Consider the following 24,657-nt stretch of genomic DNA (forward strand, 5'->3'; position numbering starts at 1 on the left):
TCAGATTGGTCTCTTCTACATTAACTTCCTGTAACTTATCATAAGCTCAATGGTTTTCTTCCTTTTTATACTATAAGGAGTGTCACCCTTATTCCATAATGCAAGATGAAGAGGGAACAGTCAGAGAATTTATAGATTGTACTAAAAAATAGAGAAAGAGGTGAGTGTTTAGATTCTAATTTCACTTTGTCAGCTTGTAGGTACAATGGCCTGTAAGGCCTAGGGTGGCAAATCTGCCGGAAACCATGTTTCTGTGCAGTGTTCATCACGGCAGCCCACATTTAGCCTACAGTGTCTCACTGACTGAGCCGCTCACACTGAGATGGAGGCTGAGACTTCATTACATGCTGGGCAAGGGTCAGCACCAAGGGCAGAGCCGCTGCCCTGTGTGTCTCACAGTCTTCACAGGGGGTTTCTGCTATGGGTTGAATAGTGTTCCCTGAACACGTATGTTGAACTCCTAGCCCGCAACCCCCATGAATGTACCCTTGTTTGGACACAGGGCCTTTGCAGGTATAATAAGTTAAGATGAGGTCATTAGGGTGGGCCCCAACCCGATATGATTGGTGTCCCTATAAAAAAAAAAGAGCACTTTGGACTTGGACTCGCTCAGAGAGGAGAATGTCGTGTGAAGACACAGACATGGAGGGAGGATGGCCGTGGGAATCAGAGGCAGAAACTGAAGCGATGCTGCCCTATGCCAAGGAAGGCCCAAGGCTCCCAGAAGCTGGAAGAGGCCAGGAGAGATCCTCCCTCAGAGGCTCTGGAGGGAACATGTCCTGCAGACACCTTGATTTTGGACTTCTAGCCTCCAGAACTGTGAGAACATAAGATCTGTTATTCTAGGCCACCCAGTCTGGGGTACTTTGTTATGGCAACTTTGCGAACTGATAGTGTGGTCATCTTTCAGTTTTGCTTTCTCACACAATTCCTAGAGGACTTTTCTTTCTTCCAGTGATGTCTTCTCTGAGTGAGGGCTGTTTGCATGGTTTGAGGATGCCCTGCCCCCAATTTCTGCCTTTCTACCTGGTGAATACCTCACTTATCTTGTATGCACTATCCTGGTTTCCAGTAAGTGTGCAGATCACATACCCCCCCTGCCCCCACCCTTTGTTCATTTCAGTCAGGAGTTAAACACCTATGTTCCAGCTTTTTAAGAACAGATATTATAGCCTGGTTCTCCTTTTGAGGGTTGCTAGGAGGTAGCACTACTGTTCTGGAGCTCTGGAGCCAAGAATATTGCTGCCAACTCACCCTATATTACAAGAATAATTGATTCTGGATATGAACTCGGTGTCTGTGCCTATGTGCACCACACCATTCACAGGATCTGGAGGAGTCCTACATGATTTACCTGCAGAAAAAGAAATAGAATTTTGGAGCCAGGAACAGTAATTTGAACTTCTGTTAGTATGTAAGGTCCCAACTTGACTGTAGCATATGCAACTCTGATGGTGCCACAGATTCTGCCATTTTGAGAAGCCTCAACATACTGCCCCAGGATCCGCCACCTATGTGCACCACTGTCAAATGACCTCCCCTCTAATGAAGTGCACCATGAGAATAGAGCCAATGGCTCTGTAGCATCTTTTATGTTGACAGATAGTAACTGTACTAGTGGGGGTGAGGATTTAACGTGTGTAACTGAACCACTGTGTTGTATACTTGAAACCAATATAATATTGTGCATCAACTCTACTTCAGTATAAAAAAAAACACCTCCCCTCTAGATTTGTATTATCTCCACCTCAAATCTCTTTTCAAAATATAAAGGTTATTTATGGCCTTATATCCTATCAGTATACAATTTTTCTTCCTACCTGGATATTCAAAGAGTTTATATCTCCTTACAGTTTTTTTTTGCTAGTATGGAGTCATTCATTATTTACTTTCTCATTGGGAATGAGTTTTTCCTGCAAATAGTGCTTGAAACATTCTCATGAAATAAATATTTGAACCAATAAATTAGGGGTGACCTACAAGACAAACTCATATGTCCACCTATCCAAACACTCTTGACAAAGGTTTTAATCTTTAAAATTTGAACAAATGAAATAAGATCTTACAGATACTTGGACAAACATGGAAAAGCTTCAGCGTAGGGTTTACTCACGTTTGCAGACATGTTTGGCTCTTGACCACATCTGGTTTTCTAGACATGTGATAGAGAAAGACTTCCTGTAGTACTCAGGCTTGCATTCATAATTTAAAGATGTCCCAGTGGGAAACACAGTTTCGTTGGTTTGGATTTTCAACTTAGCATACTGAAAAGGATCTGGGGCATTACAGTAACCTAGAGATCAAGAAATCAACATCAGACTTAACAAAAAGATGCCCAATGCCCTTCTTCTTTCTCTCTGGTTAGATCTAATGCCAGAACAAGAAAGACTTTAAGGTATTGAAAGATAATTTCCTTGTAACCTTCAGAGCAAAAGTTCCCTTAGCACATGTCCATAGAAAGTAGACTATTTGGAAGGCTATTCCACTATCTGGTCAGTCTGCTCATATAATTTACTGTAAAAGACAGCTCAAATTCAGTGTTTCACATTTTTAGGGCACCATAAAGAGAGCTCCTGCCCAGGTTCCGCCTTTCCTGTCTGGTCTGCTTGTACTTCAGCACATCAAAACCCCAATGGAGGGCTCATAAGCATGAATGAAGAACTCAAGATGCTGGTGGCACTGGAACACAGCCACCAACTTTCTAGGCCCGATTACTAACCAGCCATTTCCACACAAGAAGGAAACAAATAGCTTCTCTTTAAAATAAAAACAAACTTATAAAAACTACAGTCCTGATATAAGAAAACATAGTTTGAAATGTATGTTGAATCAAAGGCTAGCTTTAGCTCCACGCCCCTATGGCTTATTAGCTCTAGGCTTCAAGAAGTAAAACCTCATTTTGCATTCAGATGATATGAAATCAAAAAAAGCATATATGCATGGAAAAATCGGAATCATCTCCACTTGGTTTTGACAATACCTTCTCTTTTAGCTTCTGTTTCAGCTCTCTTCCACCTTCCTTCCAATTATAACCAAATAGTAAAAGTTATCCTAGAGCCAATTTTGCACCCAGAGAATTCTCTGCATGCAGATTTGTGAACCAATTTCTCATCTCCTTAGCGTAATTAAATACTTTTTCTCAATATAAACAGTTGGTTTATTTTCAAGGTTTCTTCACAGGATATGGATCCATCTATATTGCCTGTTACCATTTTATCTTAGAGCTTAAATGCTCAAGGAGTCCCTATTATGACTAAAACCTACCATATACTAAAATCACACATGAAGAGGTCTGTCAGGTCTTCAGTCTAAAAATCTAGCTGATAAAACTAGGCCAGCTCTCTCAGGATGGCATTCTGATGAACAAAAGTCATGGAACCCAGGGGGAGATTGGCTCTGGCTGTTGATGCAGTCAATCTGGACTAGGTCTCTGGAGTTGTAAGCAGGCTCCTAGGTGCACCCCAAGTAGAAGCTGTGGTGTTGGAGAAGTAGAGTGACTTCTGAGTGACTGGCCCCTTGGTCTTCTCAGATTGCTCTTTTCTCTCAGAGTTCCCAGCAGTCCTCATGTTATGCCAGGACTAGAGTCCCTTCTACAATTTACTTTCTCCTGCCCCTCCTCACTTCCTGAGGGTGGGTCCCCTCGGGGGTGGATGTCTTGGGAAGCCTTCTCCCCATCTTAGAAATACACACTCTCTTTATTTTGCATTTGTCCCTTGAGGTCATGTTCCTTGCCTTTTTCTTTCCACCAAAATGGGGAGAGACCGACGGCTAAAATTAGTGTGGGGCTAAGGAACAAGAAAGCCTTATTTTAATTCAGAACTTAGCCCAAATTGCCCAAAGGAATCTTTGTGGTTTGTCTATGAAACTGAGCAGGTACTCACCCCTTGGTGAAGCCCCTCAGACTTCTCATTAACAAAGAGAAGTCCCAGTCCCTCAGTCATGTGGGAATTAGACTGGGTAGTTAAAGATGAACGGACATGAAGTTTGCAACCAAGGTTAAGCAAGTTAAACAGACACAGGGCTCTGAGTTCCCCCTCAAGGCAATAGATAAATTCTTGACACATATATCCTTGAGATTTGGCAGGAACTTAGACCCCTCCCTCACCAGATGGGCCATCTGCTTAGACATTATTGCTACAATGTATTCCAGGTGTATTAGTCACCTTAGTTAAAGATGAAGCTTTTCCTTCACAACTTCCCAACACTGACCATGTGCCACAAGCCCATAGACCCCAGGGTGGAGCCAGAAAACTGACAGCTAAGACTCCCCAAGCAATCCCCTGTCACCTTACCGCTGACCAATCAGAAGAATGTGCACAAGCTGAGTACACACCCTGCAATTCCTAATTTTGTCTTTAAAAACCTTGCATATAAGCCAATGGGGAGTTTGGGTTCTTGAGCATTAGCTACCTATTCTCCTTGCTTGGCACCTTGTAATAAATGCCTAATTTCTTACACTACATCCTAATATCAGTGTTTGGCTTGCTGTGCATCGGGCAAGAGGACCCAGGTTTGGTTCAATAACATCTACAAGGCAGCCCAGTTTTCATAGAGAATGCACAGGGGTCTCAGGCCAAATAGGTAATTAAAAGCAATTTTGCCTGGCTTTGTACTCTGCTGGTCTGTGCTTCCCTCCAAAACCTGTGAGGATGGTATAACTAAAGCTGGCTAAGGTTCATAGGTATTTGCTCTCAATTCCAATGCTCTGAAAACATTTTCCTTCTGATTCTAATCAGAATTAGAACCACCACCCACCACGTCCCTCTCTCTTCACCAGCCCTGCAGCAGCGAATGCCATCAGAGTCTGACTTGTTAACATAGTTTAAAACCATTTATTACTGATGTGGCATTTAATTGTGTCATGTGCACAAATAAACTCCACATTGTAATCACAGAAATATAGAGGGTCTGGTTTAGATATTCTGGAATGTGGGGTAGGGTGCACTAACCTGGAAGTCCACAGCGAGGGGCGGGGCCGCTCCAAATCCCAGTCCCTCCACCGTCGCTTGTACAGCGGAGGGTGCTCTCCCCAGAGAGGGTAAAGGTCATCCCTCTGTATGGGTGGGGGTCACATGTGTAAGTTACTTCTTTTCCAAAAGGGAAGACTTCCTGAGGTTTTCCTGTGTGTCTCCCATTGAGGATAGCTGGAGGATTTGGACACAAGATTTCTGCAAAGAAGATAAGAGCGCTGCCTCACTGGAGGTATTCTACAGTCATAGGCTGCTATGGTGGCTGCTACCTAAAGATCACTATCCATCAGACCTTGGACGGGAGGGACTAAATGAAGAGGTCTTAACCTCATTGTTTTAAAATTGAAAAAGTACAAAAGAAATTTGCCTATCTTGAATCTTCCAGATTGTTACGTTTTCTGGAAAATAGAAGCTTTACACCTTTAAATAAGACCTAAACTTTTAGAGAAGAAAAATAACCATTTGGAGGGTGACTCATTCATTTACTCAACATGTATTCATTGAGCACTTATTGTGTGCCAGCCACTCATCTGGGCACTGGGGATGTAGTGGTGAAGAGCAGAGATTAGGTCTCAGTCCTCCAAGGAGTTGACACTCTCGGACATTATTTCTACAACGTATTCCAGGCGTAATGGTCACCTTAGTTAAAGAAGAGGCCTTTCCTTCACAGCTTCCCAACAGTGACCATCAGTCTTGATTGTGGTAGTGGTGCCATCACAGTGAATCGAAACATATGGGTCATTGTAAAAATGCTGAATGATTTAGATCTCCTTGTTTTTTAAACTATGTGGATCTGCTTATTTACTTTTTCTTTACATTTTTTAGGCCTCAAATTATTACATCTTACTGGTATATGCTTGTCTGTTTAAAATAGTCCCCTCTTCCCTTCTCACTGGCATTTCTAATTAGGCTTGGGATTTGGAAGAAACTACTTCAACCAGTAAGAGTCTTGAAAAATAAGAGAAACAGTTGAGGGACTGAGCTCTAATGCATGCCAGTGGGATGGCTATTTGTCATGTTGCTTCAATGAACACTGGGTTTCTTGGGTAGCAGAGATTTATATATGCTTTGCTCCTATGAAGTTTTACTATAGAAAGCATCATATGGTGTCTGAGTAGATTTCTAGCAACACAAACATTTTAGCAAAATTGGACTGTTTAAAAAACATGTACTTTCCAGTCTTTAGGATCAAGAGATGAAGCAAAGTCATGTCTTCTATTGCAGAAAAAACAAATGGGGAGACTGGGAGAAATCAGTAGTGATGTTGCATACAGGAGAGTCATTTTTTAATCAGCTTAGTGCTGAATTTTTCAGCCTAATTTATTTAGGTACATGTTTTGAGAGTTTAATGAGTCTTGCACCACTTACCCTTTGTAATGTTGCTCCCCACTTTCCCCATTCCTGCACTGCTCTGATCTGTCATTTCCACAGCATTTAATTTGTTTGTTTCTTTGCCCTTCTCCCCACTTGAGAATCAATAACACAGGGACAAGGAATTAGCTCATCTTGTTCATGGCTGTAACACCAGTGCCTAGAAGACTATCAGGCACAGAGTATGTGCTCAATAAATGATTGAATGAATGAATAATTCATATCAGTATATTAGCAAATGGGAAAATTGCAGAGGGACTGCACCTTGATGACAGGAAGAAAAAAAAAGAAAGAAGGAAGGAAGGAGGCAAACAAAGAAAGAAAGAAATTGACCAAAGTTTCACATCATCTATTCTCTCCTGACCTAGAGGCGAACTAAGGCCGGATTTATCATACAGCACACAAAATTCAAAATGACAGAGGCTGATTAGACGGTTCCCAACCATGTTGCTCAACAACGTGCATCACAATAAATTGATTCACAAAAACTACTGTTAGCATAAGCAACTTTCAATAATTCAGATTAGAAAACAGAAGAGCCACACCAGGCAAGGTCACAAGGTCAAAGTATTAAACAGATTAAGGGGAAAGATTGGCCTGAAGCTTTATTCCTCTACTCACGTTCACACACAGGAACACTGCTGTTCCAAAGGGTTTCCATTCCAACCAAGACACAGTGACTAGCAGAGCTGCCTTTTAATTGGAACCTAAAGAAGAAAATGGTAGCGAATAGGTGAGCTGTGTCAGCCACAGTGCCATTCACTCTGCAATCTGAGGCCTTGCTGAAAAGTGCAGCATATTGAGGATCTGAAACCAGCAGGTGGCACAGGTTCAGAGGCCACGTCAATCTGGAAAAATCACAGCCTCTGAAAGAAAGGCCAGAACAGCACAGCACAGCATCTTGGTCTCATAATAGTCTCAGCCTGAACTGAAAAAGGGGGTCATTGCATCGTGGCCATCTCTGGACCCAGACTCAGAGAGATGGCTCTCTCCCTGATCATTTCCTGGTAAATCTGATCAGTCTACTCATTGTTGTTATCAGAAACCCAGTCTTCCAGTGCGACATTCTCTTAGTGCTGACACTGGACCAGCAAGTAAAACAGCTCCCAGCCTGGACTGGAAAAGCAGAGAATAACCGGAACGAGAGCACAGATTGTCCTCTACACCAGTGATGGTTGTGAAGAAGGCTCACCACAGCATGTTGGGCTACTGAAGAGTAAATCTGAATATTCTAGGGAAAAAGAGAAGGGAGATTGGAAATGAATTTTGTATGGAATCATCCCAAATTCTCAATGTATGTTGGACCCTCATGGCTTCTAAATCTTGGGGGCTGGTATTTTTGTGCCACCAAAGATTCCACAGAACATTCTGAGTTAGATGCTCGGTTGCTCATGCTTGATACACCCATGGAGAGAGGTGCACACTGAGAACAGTACTAGATTCACACAAACAGGTTAATGTCCTTACCTAAACCATCAACCTCTGCTGCCACGACCCCTTAGCCCGTCACTAACCAGATGAGGGATGATTGAGTTAAAAATGCTTATTCTCATACTTTCAGTCCAATAACAAATTTCACTTTAGATGGTTTAAAAATTTTCTGCAATAATTCTTAAATGACCTTAGTTATTTTTAATAAGAGTTTTGTTACATATCAAACTTTTTCTGGGACGCATCAAATTACTATTATTCTACCCTACTTGGAAAATATTATTTTCTTCACTTACTATGACATATATATTCATGACCCGAAGTTGTATTTGTCTTTGAACCTGCCATTTCATGTATGCCCCAGTTTTTCCCTCCTGCCTCGTGTTATTAGTTCTATTTGTCCCTTGGTCTTACTTCCCGTATTCACTTCCAAAATTTAATCTCCCTGGATATTTCTTTTTTACCCAAAACCACACCAAAACTTCCCCTTTAAAATGAACTCCTAACCACAATTTCAGTGTCCAGCAGGCCAGGCAAGCTCACACTCACCCCTCATCACAAACAAAGGACACTTTTGCCCCAAGCTGGAGATTAAGTGGCAATAACACTCGGCCACTAGGGAGTTGGTCCAGGAAGTCAGCACAGGATTTTACTGGAGAAAAAGAAAAGTGAACAGGAATGACACTGGTATGTTGAAAATACAAACACAAGCTAAACATGTCAAAGCAGTTGGGAGCATACACACCTTCACACTGGGGGGCTTGGGGGCTCCAGTCTCCTTGGGGTGTACAGCGCAGAGCAGCAGCCCCTCTGAGCTCATAGCCCGGCTCACAACTGTATAATACTTCCTGCCCGGGGAAAAAGTTGTCCATGCGCCTTGGGGTGTGCTTACCGTGCAGGATTTCTGGAGGGGGTGGACAGACTGTGGGGGAAAGAACCGCAAAGTACTGTTCATTGAGTGAAAATAACTTTTCCTTGGTGGTGAGCTGGCCAAGAGAATCATGACTACAAGCCTGCATATTTTTAAAAAATCTGGTAGAATAACACCCTTATGTTATCAATGGGAAAATTAAATACACACACATGCGCGCATGTGCACGCACACAGGAAGTGTGCCAAAAGCCACAGAATGGATACACTGCAGAACTGTAACCAGAACCGAGATATCCTTGGTTCGTTGTTTTTCATCTAAAGTACACACCTAACATCACACAGCAGACAGCTCCTTCCTAGAATGCTTCTTACTACTGTTCACCAGCACGCGATTGTTAAGACTGGTGGATTTTTGTACCTTCACACTGTGATAGTGAAAAAGGCTCGCATCTTTGCCTTTGTATTGCATCCATTTGCTTTGCTGATTTAATCTCTGGGTCAAAAAACTTCTACCCAGCCCTGCAGCCCTGCATGTAGGCTTCCTCATCATCAGAAGGAATTTTGCTCATGACTTAAGACTGCTGCAATCAACCCTTACCCCAAACTCGCCTCCACTGAAGAGATAAAGAATAATGCACAAAAATGATGGCTGGATTGTCGCGGGCTTATGGGAACATCATGGCCTGGCCCGTGTCAACAGAATGACTGGCATCAACTAACCAAGGACAAGGAGCTTCACAACCCTCCCCAGACCCTTCCTGACATACAGATGTCTGAAATAGATCTTCACTTCTGACCTCAACCCCTTTTTTCTTTCCTCCTTCCCTAATTATAAAAGAAGCTTGAAATCAACCCTAAGTTAAGGTGGTGCTTTAGGACATCAGTCTGTCCTCTTCAAAGTCTTGATGGTTTTCTGCATAAAGCTGCTTTCCTTGGCCCAGCACCTTGTCCCTCAACCTACTGGCATGTCGTGCAGCGAGTAGCACAGGCTTGGACTGTGTAACAATACCTCCTTTCTAGAAAGGCATCATCAATTTATAATTCACCTTTTAGGCAATAAGGAACACTTCCACCTAAGTCTCATCTAACAGATATCCCGACCACCTGTCACACTCTGGGGCAGCAAACAGGATCTGCCCATCTCTTCTCACTCCTTCTAACTCTGCTCTCAGCTGCCAGCTGACATGGGTTGGCAACTATGTGTCTTCTTTCTACACTCTGTATAGCTGGCTGCTGCTTAACCATACATTTCATTCCAGTGAGAAGGTGGACAACCACTGAATGAAATCTTTAAAAAAAACACATTGTCCTCTAGTTCAACCACTGTGGAAAGCAGTATGGAGGTTCCTCAAAAAACTAAAAATAGAAATATCATTTGACCCAGGAATTCCACTCCTAGGAATTTACCCTAAGATTGCAGTTCCCCAGTCTCCAAAAGACAGATGCACCCCTATGTTTATCACAGCACTATTTACAATAGCCAAGAAATAGAAGCAACCTAAGTGTCCATCAGTAGATGAATGGATAAAGAAGATGTGGTACGTATACACAATGGAGCATTATTCAGCCATAAGAAGAAAACAAACCCTACCATTTGCAACAACATGGGTGGAGCTAGAGGGTATTATGCTCTGTGAAATAAGCCAGGTGAAGAAAGACAAGTGCCAAATGATTTCACTCATCTGTGGAGCACAAGAACAAAGCAAAAACTGAAAACAAAACAGCAGCAGACTCACAGAACCCAAGAATGGACTAATAGTTGCCAAAGGGAAAGAGACTGGGTGTGGGGTGGGAAGGGAGGGAGAAGGGGAATAAGGGGCATTATGATTAGCACACATAATGTAGGGAGGGGGGCATGGGAAGGCAGCATAGTACAGAGAAGACAAGTAGTGATTCTATAGCATCTTACTATGCTGATGGACAGTGACTGTAATGGGGTATGTGGTGGCGACTTGATAATGGGGGGAATCTAATAACCACAATGTTGCTCATGTAATTGTATATTAATGCTACCAAGATAAAAAAAATACATAGTCCTCCTAATGAGAGTGCATATGGCATACAGCATATTATAACTGAGTCTCTGACTATTTCTTTATACAGCTGGTTTGAACTCAGAGTCAGAACACACTTTAGTGTCAACTAAATTATATAAAACAATTTACAGTAACCAAAATATGGAAACAACCTAAGTACCCATCAATAGATGAAAGGATAAAGAAGATGTAGTACATATATACAATGGACTATTACACAGCCATAAAAAATAATGAAATCTTGCCATTTGCAACAACATGAATAGGCCTAGAGGATATTATGTTAAGTTAAATAAGTCAGACAGAGAAAGGCAAATACCATATGATTTCACTTATTTGTGGAAACTAAAAAACAAAACAAACAAACAAACAAAACAGAAATAGCCTCATAGACACAGAGAACAGACTGGTGGTTGCTGTAGAGGAGGGGATTTGGAGGATAGGCGAAATAGTTGAAGGGAAAAATGAGTGAACATGTTTGGTATCTTGATCTGGGCATTGATTACATGAGTCTATACACATATTCAAACTCGTCTATCTGTACACTAAGATTTGTGCTTTTTATTGTATGTACCTCAATATAAAAATTTGTAAATGTCATAAAAATGAATAAAAGTAATATTCTTAAAAATTGCATAGAACTGTAGTAAAATGAAAAATCTTTTCATTTTGGCTTAGAGAAGGTCAGTTCCTCTCTTTGCACATCAGCTTTCTCAAGTATAAAATGGGGGATTGGGCTGGAATAAATGACCCTCTTTGTAAGTACTCTGATGCTGTAATCCTGGAGCTCATCCTCCTCTTATTTCCCTTGATTAATAAATGCATTGGGATGATATTTAAGTGTCGTGCTGGTTAAATCTGTGTTGACTCCCAGCTTCACACCTCTGCATCATCGGGGATGCAAGACAGAAAACTACAACTGCATCTTCCTTGCCCACTGGGTTCTGGTTAGGCTCTGCCGACTGGAGGCATACATGACAAATTAAAAGGCAGGAAGAAGATAAAAGCCATTCTCCTTCTAGAGAAGGCTCAGGACGTGGCCATATTGATGGCTCTCGCATAACAGCAGCAACTGCAATTCCAGCAATGCTGGTGGCTCTGGCTCTGGCATCTCAGCTGCGCTCTGGCAGCACAGGTGGCTCCTGCAGCACTAGCCCCCTTGGAGGGGAGGCCTGCTCACTGAGAGTTTTGGCCACGAGTGCGTGCAACTGCGCTCTAGTCCAGGAGGAGCAGCAGCTACCTGATCTGCTAACACTGCATGCCTTCTTTTGCTCTTCCTGTCCTTCTAACATCTTTATATCTGATAATCTGCACTAAATCCTTCACTCCTTGAAATATCTAGAGTGGTTTTTGATTTCCATGGCCCTAAAGTTAGACAGACAGGGGTTCCAGTCTTCAGTATGCAATTTAGTATCTGTTTAATCATGAACATTATCTAACCTCTCTAAGCCTCATTTTCTCTGTAAAACATGGAATGAATAATAGCTCCCTCATACCTTTATTTTAAGGATTAGCAATTATTATACTCAAAAGCCACTGATTGATGATGGAGCTCAGAGGTAGTGATATGTGCAGAGAACTTCTGTTTATAAGAATCTCAGGGAAACTTCACATTCCTTGTCCTAATTTAGCTTTTCTTCTCTATTTGAACACATGCACATGCATACAAAAATATACACACACCTTTTAAATTTCCTTCCCAAGAAAATTTCCTCATCCGCATTGCTCACCACCCATATTTCCCCCAGAACAAGCACTAAGCTCCTGACCCTCCTACAACTCATGTCATGTGTTGGCCTCTGCAAAGCCTCAGTCAGACTCACCCCTGGAGCACCTCGGCAACTCTGGCCCCCATGTGTTCTGGGCCTGACATCGCACCCTGGACGGTCCTTGCAGGACAAAGCCGGGCTGACACTGAAATGTCACGACTTCATTTAAGGAAAATAAGCTTCTGTTCTCAGACACCCTTATTCCATGTTCAATGTCTGGAGGCGTGCATGTGTTAGGTATGATGCACTGAGGGGGAGGCCCGCTCCAGACGCCGACGCGACCGTCCTTGCTGGTGCAGTATATTGATGGCTCGCCCACGAGGTCAAACAACTTTTGCCCTCTCTTGCCACGTTTGCAGTGATAGGTCACCACCATTCCATAATGAAAATATTCTCTGTCAGTGCTAACGAAATCTCCATTGGTGATGGCCGGGGGTGGGCCACAAGGAATACCTGGGAAAAGGGACAGCAGCTTAAATATTAGTGTATTAAAATAACTAATGTGAGAAATCCAAAGAGTCCTAAACTGCAACTGTTTTTTACAACCATCATTTGCTTTTAATCTTTGCTAACATGTAGGTACATTTTTATTTTTCTGAAGTTGTCATTGAGGTGGGTATATAGCCTGTGATCTGCCTTTCCTATTTATATTATTTCCTCTAAATACATTTACATTTATGAATACAATCCACATTCTTTTTATTATAAATAGATCTTTGATTATATTATTATACCATCATTTACACAGCTCTTTCCTACTCTTTTCAATTTGCCTTAAGTTTCATTTTTGTTTTTCACTATACAGCTTTTTAAAAAATAAAAAGACCCTTGCTAAATGAGAAGGTGTAAGGGAAGAGAAACAACACAGATATTGAACTGCATGGTTAAGATTGTGCACTTTACTATGTGTAGGTTTTACTTCAATAAAGTCTATGTGATAAGAAAAATTGTTAGAAGAAAAGAGCTTCCAACAGATAAACTCCAGTCCATATGGCTTTATTGGTGAATTCTTTCAAACATCTAAAAAAATAATGCCAGTCTTACCCAAATCTTACAGAGAAACAAATTTATGGAATTCTACATGCTAGCTTTATGAAACTCTTGTAAGCTTGCTACTAAACCCTCCTTAGGACATTACAAGAAAAAAAATTATAGTCTGATGTCCCTAAAAATATACTAGGAATGCAGTGATATAAAGATGTTAGAATAGGTTAGTGGTGATTTTTGTACAACTTATTATACTAAAAATCATTGAACTGTATATTTTAAAAGGGTAACTTTTATGATACATATGTTATATCTGAAAACATCTAAAAATATTACAAGAGCATATGAAACAACATATAAAAGTTATAAAGTATTATGACCAAGCTGATTTATTCCAAGAATGTAAAATTGGAATTCAAAATCAGTTTGCCTTTCAAAAATTAATCAAAATAATTCATTACATGAAGAGAAAAGTGGAGAAACAGATACAGTTATTTCAAATACATAGCCAAAATGCTTGATAAACTTCGGCACGATTTAATGATAAAATTCTTAGCTATGAAGAATATAATGGAACTTCCTCAAGTCTGAAATTGGGTATCTACAAAAAGCGTATAGCAAATACCAAATGAAAGAAACAGCTGCCAGAAACCTCACAGGTATTTTTGAGAATATTATAGCTGTCTTTAGCTATCTGAAGGACAGATTGCATAAAAGGAATTCGATTAAGACTTTTAGAGCCTCAGGGGGAAACTTAGAATCTACTGGTAAAGGGCTAGTGCAACTCACTCTCACAAATAGGTGCTTCATTATCCCAAATGACAGTGTTGCCTGAGATGATGCACTCAGCAGAAGATCGACCAAGGAGTCGGTATCTAGCAGTAAAGAATAATGAATGTTTTAGTCAAAATAAATAGTCAATCTCCCTACTTAATTGCTATGTACACAAGATTACAATCTTGGAGAATTCAGAAAGACAATTGCCATTTGTCAAAGTACTATCACTTGCCCAAATTTCACATCTTTATTTGGATTATTAAATTTTCTCCTTCAGGCCTTCTAAATTAGATGGGATCTCTCTTTTTTATCACCTTAAGCCAGACTTTTATATAAATTTAGGATAAGTAAGATTCACCAAACTAGAACCAAAGGAAATCCAAGCAGAACAAAAAGAGTTTTATTTCACACTTAAAATATTAAAGGCACAAAGTCTCCATGAGTATGCCACAAACTGCTCAAAGTGTGCCATAAGATTTGGAAAAATTAAAATTTCCCCATTGAAAACATCTTGTAAAACAACAGTACAATATAAAAACCTGGATATTGACATAGATGCAACCCAGCAATTTTGTTCAAATTTCCTGTTATAGTTTTACTAATCTATGTGTGTGTGTGTGTTTATAGCTATGCAACTTTTTAACAGACTATTTTTAAGAAAAGTGAATGCAGTCATGTGAATAGCACTCAGATAAGATATAGAATATCATCAGCACCTCACAAGCCTTCCCCATGCCTTTTCTTAGTTATTATCTTCTCAGGGTATCTGTTACTCATCAACGATTAGCTTTGCCTCTTCTTGAATTTTTTAAGAAAAGTTTTAGGTACACAGCAATATTGACCTTCTATACACCCCCTGCCCTCATACATGCATAGCCTTCCACATTATCAATAACTTCCACAAGGGTGGTAATTTGTTACCATTACACAGTGTAGATTCATTGTGATGAATCTACAATAGCACTTCACCCACAGCCCATAGTTCACGTTAGGGTTCACTCTTGTTGTTATGCATTTGGACAAATGTACACTTTGTATGTTTTGTCTTTTCTAGAATGTCATATAATTGGAATCATACAGTATTTTGCATTTTCAGATTGGTTTTTCTTTCACTTACTAAAATGTGTTAAAATTTCTTCCATGTCTTTTCATAGCTCGAGGGTCATTTTGGCTTCTCAGAGTGAATTTACCATATTACATTCCTATCAGAAATATAGGAGTAATCCAGTTCTTCTACATCCACCCTAGCATTTGGTGTTTTCATTATTTTTTATTTTAACCATTCAGATAGGTATGTGGTATTGTCCTATTGATGTTTAATTTGCATTTTCCTAGGCTAATGTATTGAATATATTTTTGTGTAGTTATTTTCCATCTGTATATTTCTTCAGTGAGGTGTAGATTCCTGCTCATACTCAGTTCAATAATGTGCCCCCAAATTTATGTCCACCTAAAAAACCTAAGAATGTGACCTTATTTGGAAATACATTCTTTGCAGATGTAAAAGAGTTAAGATGAGGTCACAGAGGATTAGGGTGGACTTTAATCCAATGACTGTTGTCTTTAAAAGAAGAGGGAAATTTGGACAGAGACACACAGAGGGAAGATCATGTTCATACATACATACATAAATACAAAGACTTGTAAGGACAGAGGCTGAGATTAGGGTGATGTGTCTATAGCCAACTGATACCAAAGATTGCTGGCAACGGCCAGAAGCTAGGAAAGCATGGAATAGATTCTCCTTTAGATATTCCACTAGAAACCAACCCTGCCAACACCTTGATTTCATGCATATTCAATTCTGTTTCTAACTTGCTGTGAGTTTTTATCATGAATTGGTATTAGATTTTGTCAAATGCATTTTCTGAGCAATTGATATGAGCATACGATTTTTCTCATTTAGCCTGTTTATACGGTTGATTACATTGATTGATTTTTGAGTGTTGAATAAGCCTTTCCAACCTTGAATAACACCCACTGTAGTCATTGTATGCAATTCTTACATGGTTGGGTTTAATTTGCCCATATTTTATAGACATAAAACCATCTTCAATAAAGTATTAGAAAATCAAATCTAACAATGTATAAAAAGAATCATATACAATGACCAAGTGGGGTTTATGCTAGGCATGCAGTTAATATTTTTATAGACATAGAATTGACAGTTTTAAAATTCTTTTCTTTTAGTACTTGAAATAGGTTGTGCCACTTCCAAAAAGAAATCCATTACCATTCAAACTGCCATTCCTCTAGAGCAATGTGTCCTCTCTGCCTTGAAGATATTTTCAAGGGTATTTGTAATTACTTGTTTTAGTTTTATGATGGCTCCTTTAAAATATTTGTTAGATAGTCAGAACATCGAATTCATCTCGGTATTGATATCATTTGATTGTCTATCCTCAGTTAAGTTATGGTGTTCCTGGTTCTTGATGTGACATGTGATTTTCTATTGTATCCTGAACATTTTGGTTATTATATCGGGAGACTTGATTTTATTTAAACTTATGTTTTAGGCAATATCCTCTTTAGCTTTGTTATAGATCCTGGTCTACTTTTGGGGGCTTTAGTTCCAAAGAAAATTTAGTTTTCTGGTCCTTGTAAGGCTATTCTGGTCTGGTTCTTTCTTAATTAAAAAATTTTAATTTCCACAAATCCCTGTGGATGCTATCCAGTAGGAGAAAGCCTCCTAGACTCGTGTCTCCTGGTCCTCCACCCAGAAGCAAAAGGCAGCCTAAATAGATGTTTCCCTCCCCTGGTGGCACCAACAAAGAGAGAGAGGGAAGCCCACCCTCATCAGGTAGCCAGAGAACAGGCCAGAGTGTCTACACTCCATCCCAAAGGTCGAACATCCCCCATGCCCCATCTAGTGACACCAGGCAGCCCAGGGAAGCACCTCTGCTCTCACGGTATATATATATTCAGAATGAGTCACACTGCATTATTTTTCAAACTGTTTCCAGTATATACAATATTGATGGGTAGCACACCTATGTCCACTTTCCAGATTTCCTTTTGGGCACTTCAGTAAGAGTGACACTCCTGGCCTATTTATCCCTATGTATCCAGCACGAGTTCTCTGGTGAGTTTGGGAGAAGAAACAGGGCAGCTTGTCTCAGCCTTTTGCACCTTGCAATTTTTTCCCCTTCTTTCTGTCTGCAGAGACATACATTCTGGATTATTCTCTGCCATGTACTAAGGGGCCTGCTGCTCCCCCTGTGGTGAGTGGAGGTGGGAGTTGGATGGGTGGGGAAAGCTACAATTGTCAAGCTATGCCTGGAGAACAGATCATTTAATTACAGGATTTCAAAAATTGGTTTATTTAGTTATATTCTCTACTCATTTCTCCTCATTACTAAATATGAGTAATTACATTAAGAGCAAATGGATTTAACTTTTTGTTATATGGTAGAGATTGTCTGGCTGGATTTAAAAAGCTAACTGTAAGTTGTTTACCAGAGACTCACCTAAAACATGATTATACAGCAAGGTAAAAAGAAAAATAGTGTGCAAAAAAGTTGAAAAATAATCAAAAGAAAGCAATGAAGTTATAGTTTATGATGTTATAATATTAAATATCTAACATACAGTAAAGACCTTAGGTCTACATACAAAATAGATTTTAACTCAACAACATAACTAGATTTGAAAGAGAGCAATCCTACATAATGGTAAGTTTTAATACTCTCAGGAGATATGCAACTATTAATGCATATGCATCTAATTACATAAACTCCAATATATAAAACATGAAACAGACAGAAATGCAAGTAGAAATTAGAAAAAAAATCACTATTATAAGAGTTGATTGATTGTCTGCTTTAGAGAAGGAACACATACTGCTCCCTTTACAAGGATAAATAGGTTATAAAGCCAGTAAAGGACAGTATGTGAAGGCAAAATTGTTAGGCCTATTATACTCAGGAGCATAAAATAAAAAGATATGAAATAAGATATTATAAAAAATCTAGCAATATGTGGAAAATACTTACTATACTTTTAGACTGAGGTTGTTCTTTACAAGTTTAATGCTTAATCTGTTAATGTAATTCACAGATTAAAGGAGAAAACTTATATTATCTCTGAAGATGCAGAAAATATAGTTAATAAAATTTAAAATCCATTCATGTTTAAAATTTTTAGCAAATTATGAATAGAACCCAAAAAAAGGATACAGAGAAAAACCGAATAGCAAGCATTGTATTTAATGTTGAATTACTGAAAGCTTTCTCCTAGGGTTTCAGAATGAGACAACAACCCACTGTCAGTATAACATCACAGTGGAGATTCCAGCCAGCATTGCAAGGCAGAAAAGAAAATAATAGGAACAAAATCTAGGAAGAAATAAGTGAAATTGTCCATAATTGAATTTACAATTATATTATACTCATAGAAAATCCAAAAGAATCTATAGCTAAAACATCATAACTCGTAAGAGAGCTTAGTCGGATTCTTGTATGTTATATCAATATTTAAAAGTTATTGCATTTACTATACATACCAGGTCAAATGTACAAACTTTCAATTACAAGATGAATATGTTCAAGGGATTTAATGTACAACATGGTGAGTATATTACTAATACTGTATTGAATATTTGAAATTTGCTAAGGGAGTAAATATTAAGTTCTATTCCCTTTTCTCCACATACTTGCCAAGACTTGTTATTTCTTGTCTTTTGGATAGTGGCCATTCTGACTGCTGTGAGGTGATATTTGATTTCAGTTTGCATTTCCCTGATGATTAGCAATATGGAAAATCTCTTCATGTGCCTGTTGACCATCTGTCTTTATTCCTTGAAAAAATTTCTGATCGGGCAGAGCCAAGATGGTGGCATGAGTAGAGCAGCGGAAATCTCCTCCCAAAACCACATATATTTATGAAAATATAACAAAGACAACTCTTCCTAGAATAGAGACCAGAGGACACAGGACAACATCCAGACCACATCCACACCTGCGAGAACCCAGTGCCTTGTAAAGGGGGTAAGATACAAGCCCCAGCCTGGCGGAACATAAGCGCCCCTCCCCCCAGCTCCCAGCGGGAGGAGAGGAGTCGGAGTGGGAGGGAGACGGAGCCCAGGACTGCTGAACACCCAGCCCCAGCCATCCGGGCCAGAACGCACAGTGCGTGCGCGGGGCCCTGGATACTAGGGAAACAGGGCAGCAGGACCGGTGAGCAGGTACCGGAGGCCTGGTACTGGAGGACATAAGAAAAGCGAGCGGTTTTTTTTTTTTTTTTTTTCGGTGAGTGCTTTTTGGAAGTCTTAAAGGGGCAGGGCGGGAGACTTAATCCAGAGGTAGGGAATCCGGGATCTCTGGGCACCCTAACCTCTGGGCTGCAGGGAGCAGGGAGGCCCCTTACGGAGATAAATAGCCTCCCAGCAGCTCCTGCTCCAACGCGACTCCACCATTTTGGAGCAGCTGCCCGAGCCAGGCCACGCCCACAGCAACAGCGGAGATTAACTCCATAGCAGCCGGGCAGGAAGCAGAAACCCTGTCTGCGCGCAGCTGCGCAGCACAAGCCACTAGAGGTCGCTGTTCTCCCAGGATAGGAGGGCCACAAACCAACAAGAAAGGAAGTCCTTCCAGCCGTCACTCGTCCCAGTTCTGCAGACTATTCCTATCACCATGAAAAGGCAAAGCTACAGGCAGACAAAGATCACAGAGACAACACCAGAGAAGGAGACAGACCTAACCAGTCTTCCTGACAAAGAATTCAAAATAAGAATCATAAACATGCTGACAGAGATGCAGAGAAATATGCAAGAGCAATGGGATGAAGTCCGGAGGGAGATCACAGATGCCAGGAAGGAGATCGCAGAAATGAAACAAACTCTGGAAGGTTTTATAAGCAGAATGGATAGGATGCAAGAGGCCATTGATGGAATTGAAACCAGAGAACAGGAACGCATAGAAGCTGACATAGAGAGAGATAAAAGGATCTCCAGGAATGAAACAATGTTAAGAGAACTGTGTGACCAATCCAAAAGGAACAATATCTGTATTATAGGGATACCAGAGGAAGAAGAGAGAGAAAATGGGATGGAAAGTATCTTTGAAGAAATAATTGCTGAAAACTTCCCCAAACTGGGGGAGGAAACAATCAAACAGACCACGGAAATACACAGAACTCCCAACAGAAAGGACCCAAGGAGGACAACACCAAGACACTTAATAATTAAAATGGCAAAGATCAAGGACAAGGAAAGAGTTTTAAAGGCAGCTAGAGAGAAAAAGGTTACCTATAAAGGAAAACCCATTAGGCTATCATCAGACTTCTCAACAGAAACCCTACAGGCCAGAAGAGAATGGCATGATATATTTAATGCAATGAAACAGAAGGGCCTTGAACCAAGGATACTGTATCCAGCACGATTATCATTTAAATATGATGGAGGGATTAAACAATTCCCAGATAAGCAAAAGCTGAGGGAATTTGCCTCCCACAAACCACCTCCACAAGGCATTCTACAGGGACTGCTCTAGATGGGAGCACTCCTAAAAAGAGCACAGAACAAAACACCCAACATATGAAGAATGGAGGAAGAGGAATAAGAAGGGAGAGAAGAAAAGAATCTCCAGACAGTGTATATAACAGCTCAATAAGCGTGCTAAGTTAGGCAGTAAGATACTAAAGAGGCTAACCTTTAACCTTTGGTAACCACAAATTTAAAGCCTGCAATGGCAATAAGTACATATCTCTCAATAGTCACCCTAAATGTAAATGGACTTCATGCACCAATCAAAAGACACAGAGTAATAGAATGGATAAAAAACCAAGACCCATCTATATGCTGCTTATAAGAAACTCACCTCAAACCCAAAGACATGCACAGACTAAAAGTCAAGGGATGGAAAAACATATTTCAGGCAAACAACAGCAAGAAGAAAGCAGGGGTTGCAGTACTAATATCAGACAAAATAGACTTCAAAACAAAGAAAGTAACAAGAGATAAAGAAGGACACTACATAATGATAAAGGGCTCAGTCAAACAAGAGGATATAACCATTCTAAATATATATGCACCCAACACAGGAGCACCAGCATATGTGAAACAAATACTAACAGAACTAAAGGGGGAAATAGACTGCAATGCATTCATTTTAGGAGACTTCAACACACCACTCACCCCAAAGGATAGATCCACCGGGCAGAAAATAAGTAAGGACACAGAGGCACTGAACAACACAGTAGAGCAGATGGACCTAATAGACATCTATAGAACTCTACATCCAAAAGCAACAGGATATACATTCTTCTCAAGTGCACATGGAACATTCTCCAGAATAGACCACATACTAGCCCACAAAAAGAGCCTTAGTAAACTCCAAAATATTGAAATTGTACCAACCAATTTTTCATACCACAAAGGTATAAAACTAGAAATAAATTCTACAAAGAAAACAAAAAGGCTCACAAACACATGGAGGCTTAACAACATGCTCCTAAATAATCAATGGATCAAAAAAAAATTAAAATATAGATCAAGGAATATATGGAAACAAATGACAACAACAACACAAAGCCCCAACTTCTGTGGGACGCAGCGAAAGCAGTCTTAAGAGGAAAGTATATAGCGATTCAGGCACACTTGAAGGAACAAAAACAATCCCAAATGAATAGTCTAACATCACAATTATCGAAACTGGAAAAAGAAGAGCAAATGAGGCCTAAAGTCAGCAGAAGGAGGGACATAATAAAGATCAGAGAAGAAATAAACAAAATTGAGAAGAATAAAACAAAAGCAAAAATCAATGAAACCAAGAGCTGGTTCTTTGAGAAAATAAACAAAGTAGATAAGCCTCTAGCCAACCTTATTAAGAGAAAAAGAGAATCAACACAAATCAACAGAATCAGAGTGAGAATGGAAAAATCATGACAGACTCAACAGAAATACAAAGAATTATTAAAGACTACTATGAAAACCTATATGCCAACAAGCTGGAAAACCTAGAAAAAATGGACAACTTCCTAGAAAAATACAACCTTCCAAGACTGACCAAGGAAGAAACACAAAAGTTAAACAAACCAATTACGAGCAAAGAAATTGAAACGGTAATCAAAAAACTACCCAGGAACAGAACCCCTGGGGCCAGATGGATTTACTTGGAATTTTATCAGACACACAGAGAAGACATAATACCCATTCTCCTTAAAGTTTTCCAAAAAACAGAAGAGGAGGGAATACTCCCAAACTCATTCTATGAAGCCAACATCACCCTAATACCTAAACCAGGCAAAGACCCCACCAAAAGAGAAAATTACAGACCAATATCCCTGATGAATGTAGATGCAAAAATACTCAATAAAATATTAGCAAACCGAATTCAAAAATACATCAAAAGGATCATACACCATGACAAAGTGGGACTCATCCCAGGGATGCAAGGATGGTACAACATTTGAAAGTCCATCAACATCATCCACCACATCAACAAAAAGAAAGACAAAAACCTCATGTTCATCTCGATAGATGCTGAAAAAGCATTTGACAAAATTCAACATCCATTCATGATAAAAACTCTCAGCAAAATGGGTATAGAGGGCAAGTACCTCAACATAATAAAGGCCATCTATGATAAACCCACAGCCAACATTATACTGAACAGCGAGAAGCTGAAAGCTTTTCCTCTGAGATCGGGAACTAGACAGGGATGCCCACTCTCCCCACTGTTATTCAACATAGTACTGGAGGCCCTAGCCACGGCAATCAGACAAAATAAAGAAATACAAGGAATCCAGATTGGTAAAGAAGAAGTTAAACTGTCACTATTCGCAGATGACATGATGTTGTACATTAAGAACCCTAAAGACTCCACTCCAAAACTACTAGAACTAATATCAGAATACAGCAAAGTTGCAGGATAAAAAATTAACACACAGAAATCTGTGGCTTTCCTATATACTAACAATGAACCAATAGAAAGAGAAATCAGGAAAACAATTCCATTCACAATTGCATCAAAAAGAATAAAATACCTAGGAATAAACCTAACCAAAGAAGTGAAAGACCTATACCCTGAAAACTACAAGTCACTCTTAAGAGAAATTAAAGGGGACACTAACAAATGGAAACTCATCCAATGCTCGTGGCTAGGAAGAATTAATATCGTCAAAATGGCCATCCTGCCCAAAGCAATATACAGATTTGATGCAATCCCATCAAATTACCAGCAACATTCTTCAACGAACTGGAACAAATAATTCAAAAATTCATATGGAAACACCAAAGACCCCGAATAGCCAAAGCAATCCTGAGAAAGAAGAATAATGTAGGGGGGATCTCACTCCCCAACTTCAAGCTCTACTACAAAGCCATAGTAATCAAGACAATTTGGTACTGGCACAAGAACAGAGCCACAGACCAGTGGAACAGATTAGAAACTCCAGATATTAACCCAAACATATATGGTCAATTAATATTTGATAAAGGAGCCATGGACATACAATGGCGAAATGACAGTCTCTTTAACAGGTGGTGCTGGCAAAACTGGACAGCTACATGTAGGAGAATGAAACTGGACCATTGTCTAAACCCATACACAAAAGTAAATTCAAAATGGATCGAAGACCTGAATGTAAGTCATGAAACCATAAAAACTCTTAGAAAAAAACATAGGCAAAAACCCCTTAGACATAAACATGAGTGACCTCTTCTTGAACATATCTCCCTGGGCAAGGAAAACAACAGCAAAAATGAACAAGTGGGACTATATTAAGCTGAAAAGCTTCTGTACAGCAAAAGACACCATCAATAGAACAAAAAGGCACCCTACACTATGGGAGAATATATTTGAAAATGACAGATCTGATAAAGGCTTGACGTTCAAAATATATAAAGAGCTCACCCACCTCAACAAACAAAAAACAAACAATCCACTTAAAAAATGGGCAGAGGAACTGAACAGACAGTTCTCCAAAAAAGAAATACAGATGGCCAACAGACACATGAAAAGATGTTCCACATCACTAATTATTAGAGAAATTCAAATTAAAACTACAATGAGATATCACCTCACACCAGTAAGGATGGCTGCCATCCAAAAGACAAACAACAACAAATGTTGGTGAGGTTGTGGAGAAAGGGGAACCCTCCTACACTGCTGGTGGGAATGTAAGTTAGTTCAACCATTGTGGAAAGCAGTATGGAGGTTCCTCAAAATGCTCAAAATAAACTTACCATTTGACCCAGGAATTCCACTCCAAGAATTTACCCTAAGAACGTAGCACTCAAGTTTGAGAAAGACCAGTGCACCCCTATGTTTATCGCAGCACTATTTACAATAGCCAAGAATTGGAAGCAACCTAAATGTCCATCAATAGATGAATGGATAAAGAATATGTGGTACATATACACAATGGAATATTACTCAGCCATAAGAAGAAAACAAATCCTACCATTCGCAACAACATGGATGGAGCTAGAGAGTATTATGCTCA

General features: G+C 39.8%; 1 protein-coding gene across 1 annotated transcript in view; it reads right to left on the bottom strand.

Moving 5' to 3' along the window:
* LOC118925978 (complement receptor type 2) overlaps positions 1-24,657 on the bottom strand; it is a 140,282-nt gene that overhangs the window by 44,019 nt on the left and 71,606 nt on the right. The window contains exons 21-28 of the mRNA XM_057508014.1: positions 14,227-14,312; positions 12,505-12,903; positions 8,518-8,694; positions 8,322-8,424; positions 6,963-7,048; positions 4,950-5,168; positions 2,114-2,293; positions 1,255-1,354 (exon numbers count right to left, since the gene is read on the bottom strand). Coding sequence (XP_057363997.1) covers positions 1,255-1,354; positions 2,114-2,293; positions 4,950-5,168; positions 6,963-7,048; positions 8,322-8,424; positions 8,518-8,694; positions 12,505-12,903; positions 14,227-14,312 — 1,350 coding nt within the window. The remainder of the gene's footprint in view (positions 1-1,254; positions 1,355-2,113; positions 2,294-4,949; positions 5,169-6,962; positions 7,049-8,321; positions 8,425-8,517; positions 8,695-12,504; positions 12,904-14,226; positions 14,313-24,657) is intronic.

Source organism: Manis pentadactyla, chromosome 9 (genome assembly GCF_030020395.1).
Source record: "Manis pentadactyla isolate mManPen7 chromosome 9, mManPen7.hap1, whole genome shotgun sequence".
Classification (NCBI taxonomy): Eukaryota; Metazoa; Chordata; class Mammalia; order Pholidota; family Manidae; genus Manis; species Manis pentadactyla.